This window comes from Phytophthora parasitica, assembly GCF_000247585.1.
Source record: "Phytophthora parasitica INRA-310 unplaced genomic scaffold supercont2.6, whole genome shotgun sequence".
Classification (NCBI taxonomy): domain Eukaryota; phylum Oomycota; class Peronosporomycetes; order Peronosporales; family Peronosporaceae; genus Phytophthora; species Phytophthora nicotianae.
This window is the reverse complement of record NW_008648992.1, coordinates 307,032-311,770: the sequence shown is the minus strand read 5'-3', so window position 1 is coordinate 311,770 and position 4,739 is coordinate 307,032. Positions and strand designations below refer to the sequence as shown.

The 4,739-nt window shown below is 48.4% G+C and overlaps 3 protein-coding genes across 3 annotated transcripts; all 3 read right to left on the bottom strand.

The window, feature by feature from the left end:
• Nucleotides 1-302: 302 nt before the first annotated feature.
• On the bottom strand, nt 303-1,346 carry PPTG_03805 (hypothetical protein; the record flags this gene model as incomplete). Its single annotated transcript, XM_008897572.1, has 1 exon — nt 303-1,346. The coding sequence occupies one exon, from the start codon at nt 1,344-1,346 to the stop codon at nt 303-305; it is 1,044 nt and encodes a 347-aa protein (XP_008895820.1).
• A 192-nt stretch (nt 1,347-1,538) lies between these two features.
• PPTG_03804 (hypothetical protein) lies at nt 1,539-2,704 on the bottom strand (the record flags this gene model as incomplete). Its single annotated transcript, XM_008897571.1, has 1 exon — nt 1,539-2,704. One exon carries the CDS (start codon nt 2,702-2,704, stop codon nt 1,592-1,594), a length of 1,113 nt encoding a protein of 370 aa, XP_008895819.1. The 3' UTR covers nt 1,539-1,591.
• A 490-nt stretch (nt 2,705-3,194) lies between these two features.
• On the bottom strand, nt 3,195-4,515 carry PPTG_03803 (hypothetical protein). Its single transcript, XM_008897570.1, has one exon. It carries the CDS (start codon nt 4,495-4,497, stop codon nt 3,307-3,309), a length of 1,191 nt encoding a protein of 396 aa, XP_008895818.1. The 5' UTR covers nt 4,498-4,515; the 3' UTR covers nt 3,195-3,306.
• Nucleotides 4,516-4,739: the final 224 nt, after the last annotated feature.

The window sequence follows — 4,739 nt, the reverse complement described above, 5'->3', positions numbered from 1 at the left end:
TAAGCTGCATAGTAGCTTTTCGTATGTTCAGCAGCAGACCAACTTTTATTTCAGTACATTTGAACCGTGAAGCTTGGAGATAGGCTCGTGCGTTGTTATTGCCTCTAAACCAGCACCAAAGCTCTAGGTTGCTCTTACGGATCTACAGTATCCAGTACTTAACCTTTTTTGTGGTCTTTCACAAAGGCCGAGAGACCACTTGCCTGGATCACTGAAAGTAGTTGAGTGATACGTAAAGTATACTGCGAAGTGTTCTTAATTAACTTCTCTAAAAACTAGGTATTTGCTACCAAGTTACGGAATCAAGTTGTATCCTTGTTTGCCACCACGGGCACGTTGGGCTTAACCAGAGCGGGTCTTCGTGGCTTTGGCGTCATGTAGTTCGGGCCATATGCCTCCGCCAAGAAGAACTTTGGGTCGTGTACCGTGTCGAACGGCATCCCGTTGATCGTCACTTGTGATAATGGTTCCACTTTGTCTCCAGGAAGAAACCGTCCGTTACTGCCTACTAATTCCTGAATATCCCAAAGACTATCGTTCACTTTCTTCATCCTGTACAGATCCACGTATGGCACGGCAAAGTTCCTTGTAAGAGGTTTGTTTGGATCATAGAGACGAGCTGCCAGCGGGTGAGTCGGTGCCACACAGACGCGCCAAATCTTCATGAAGAACATGTGATAACCTTTCTGTCGTAGTGCTTCCACGACCTCATCTTTGAACTTGAGTCTCCCCACGAACCCGATGTCTGCGTCTTCCGTGAATGGGATCATGGATCCATTTCTTACAGCTCCTAGCAATGACCCAAACGTGATCAAAGGAGTGTTCCCCGTGGCCTTGAGCTCCTCGTATACATCCACCATCAACATGTGAAGTACACTTGCATAGCAAATCGACTTTGGTGATCGGACGTTGAGTAGATCAGTTCGGTCTCCAGCGATACAAAACGGAGTATCCTTCCGTCCTGATATGGGCAAACAGTAGCTGTATTTCATACTATATCGCAGTTTATCTTGACAAAGCTTCGTATGCTCCCCATGGAAAGTTGGTACTGCAGGAGGGTCCATCTCTCTCAATATCGAGTAAAATCGGTGACCCGAATGGTACTCGATAGAGCCGGCTCTCACAACTCTCGGTAAGCAGACGATATCTTCGCTAAGAATATATCTTTCTGGCATACACGCGATAATATGCGCCTCCATGACGAGACCAAAAACCACCAACCCAATAGGCACCAAAACAATGATTGGGATCTCCTTGAAGCCGTGCAGAATTCTGAAAAGTAAACCAGAACGACGAAGCGGAGTTTGCTTCAAAACTTGCTCGACGTCCCCGCATTTCGTCTCCATCTTCTAGGCCGAGCTTCCACTGCGAAGGGAGGGAACGCAAATGAGAGCGGTCAGGAGATTGGACGCGTGAATCGCGCGTTGTATCTTCGCAACGTGCTGTTTTCATTGCGTGGGTAAACTATGTGACACACAGCCCATGTTTGCTGTTCGTTTGCAGTATACAGGGATAGTGACTGCAAGATGTACGTGGTTTCGACCAGTTCAATTTACGTTGATACAATAATTGCAAAAGACTATTTGGTTTATCATGATCCTTTTGTCATCTTCTCCAGTGTCGACTTCAACTTATCTTTATCCACATGCTTCAGCATTGCTTTTGTTGCTGGGGATACATTTTTCATCGAGACAGATCTTCGCTGCCTTGGGGTCATGTACCTCGGGCCGTACGCCCGTGTTAAGAAGAACTTTGGGTCATTGACTGTGTCGAACGGCATCCCGTTGATCGTCACCTGTGAAAACGGTTCTACCTTGTCTTGCGGTAAGAGTTGGCCATTGACACTTTTGAGCTCCTCGACGTCCCAATTGCCATTATGAAGGTTCTGCATCCGATACAAATCCACGTATGGCACTCCCATATACCTGGTAAGCGGCAAATCGGGGTTGTATAACTGGCTTGCTAGAGGGTGCGTTGGCGCCACGCACACGCGCCAAACCCCCTTAAAGAACATGTGATAGCCCTTACGCCGGAGCTCTTCTTTCACCGCTTCTTGAGCGTTAAGCTGCCCCACAAACCCGATATCAGTGTCTTCCGTGAACGGGATCATCGAGCCATTGCGTACCGCCCCTAATAAGGAGCCGAAGACGATCAGAGGGGTGTTTCCCGTCGCTAGCAGTTCTTCATACACCTCGACCAGCAACAAGTGCAACACACTAGCGTAACAGATTGACTTGGGCGAACGAACATGCAGCAAGTCGCTACGGTCCGCAGCGACGCAAAACGGTGTGTCTTTCCGTCCAGAGATTGGTAAGCAGTAGTTAAATCCCGCTTGGAATCGGGCGTCCTCGTTGCACAACGCTGTGTGGGTCTTGCGGAATGTTGGCGGTGAGGGAGTCATGTCTTTCAGTGTAGCATAGTACCGATGTCCGGAGTGATACTCGATGTCGCTTGCGTTGTAAATTCTCGGAGAGCAAACTTCTTCCTCGACAATATGGATAGTAACTTTGGGTGTGGAAGGCAACAGTTGAGTATCCACCGCGAGCCCGAAAACCAATAACCCGATCAGTACCAGAGCGAAGCTCAAAGTCACGGTCATTCCCGTCCAGAAGGGTTTGCATCCCAACAACACCCGAAGGACGCCGACGCGATGAGTTGCTCCCACCTTGGCTGCAGCGACGTTGATGTCGAGTCTCCTGGCCATAACGAAGTGGTTTAATCAGAGGGCACTCGTGATGCGAACAGCAAAAAGGAGAGTGAGAACGAACAGACAAAACGTGGATGATGAGTTGATGGGACTCACTCCAACTTGGACTTGTAGACCGTGATCGTGCCGATAGGAATGAGCAGGGTCAGATCTCAAGATTATTGATGATGGGAACCATGCAAGTCATACCCACTATGGTACTACAGTACAGTACTTCATCCCGTTTTCGCGCCCTCGGATATTAAATAAACTTCCGGATATAGTACTACTTTTCGTAAATATACTAAGTGTTTTCAGCTGAAACCTGATGTGTTTGCAAATCCTATATAGTACACCCCGTGAAAACGGGGTGCACCACTGTAGTACATTGTGACAAATGCATACCCGTAGTAATTCAACAGGTTGTTGTTACCAACAGGTAAACTAAGTGAGCCGGACTGCTGTTCTTTGCTTCAAGTGATGGGATAGCACGCTGTAAGAATATCCTGGCAATAATCAACTTGACATATTACGTCGTGGTGCAACTGCACTACAGGCTTTGATACGTAGGTACACCCACGGCATGCATGATCGCCGTTTCCTCTATTTATTCAAACTAGTTATTTCTTTTCTTCTACTGTGCTACTTGTGCTATTGCTTGTACTATTACTTGCCTCTATCGCTGGAGCCTCAGTTCGCTGCTGTGGCGTCATGTAATCCGGTCCGTAAGCTTCGGTTAAGAAGAAATGGGGATCATGCACGGTGTCAAACGGCATTCCATTGATCGTCACCTGTGAAAAAGGCTCCACCATGTGACCAGGAAGGAAGCGTCCGTTGCTGCCGTCCATTTCCTGAATATCCCAATTGCCATTCTTGACTTTCTTCATCCTGTACAAGTCGACGTACGGCACAGCGTAGCTCTGAGTGAGCGGCAAGCTTGCGTCATACAATTTCGCTGCAAGTGGATGCGTGGGCGCCACACAAACGCGCCAGATCCTCAAGAAGAACATGTGATAGCCTTTGTTCCACAGCGCTTTACGGAGCGGCTGAATGTCGTGAAGTCTCCCCACATAGCCAATGTCCGTGTCCTCAGTGAACGGGATCATTGAGCCATTTCGCACAGCCCCAAGCAGCGATCCAAACGTGATCAGTGGAGTGTTTCCCGTAGCCTTCAACTCCTCGTACACATCCACCAGTAGCATGTGTAGTACACTCGCGTAACAAACAGACTTGGGCGAAGTAGTCAACAGGTCAGTTCGGTCTCCTGCGAGACAGAAGGGAGTATCCTTCCTTCCCGATATGGGTAAACAGTAGCCATATTTCATCTTAGTGCGTAGACTCTCCTCACAAAGTTTGGTATGAGCTCCTCGAAACTTTAGCGCCTTCGGTTGACCCATATCTTTAAGTACAGAGTAAAATCGATGACCCGAGTGGTACTCGATCCCACTGACGTTCAAGACGCGCGGGGTGCAGACTCCATTTCCGGTAAAGACTGAGAATTCCGGCATACACGCGAGAATATGCGCCTCCATGGCAAACCCAAAGAACACCAAACCGATCAACACTACGACAAACGTCGGGATCACTGTCACGCCCGTCCAGAAGTCCCTGCAGCTCAGAAAAGCTCTTCGAACAACCCCACCGCGACGGGGAGGGATACGCTTGCTAACGCCGACTCCTTCCTCCATCTTCTTGTCCATTGTGGCGCGACTTGCGTTGCGAGGAGTAAATGAGAAAATGAGACGATGGGACGAATGGATGCGGGGCGACACCAGCCGTCGTGTACACGTGTGTGTCAGAGACGTCTCCATCTGGTCATGGCTGAATTCTCGTCCCAGAATTCTGCTCGAACCACGCCTACCATGACTGTAATACATACCACCGGTAGACAAAAGCTATGTAGAGTACGGTGCTTATCATTCCTTGCTGGCTAGGGCATTCTGTCGGGCAAGGTATAATAGCAATACGTCAACGTGAAAGATTCCAAGTTGAAAATACAAATGAATTCGTGTACTATTGATGTGGTACCTATTCAAATATTTGGTTTATGGTG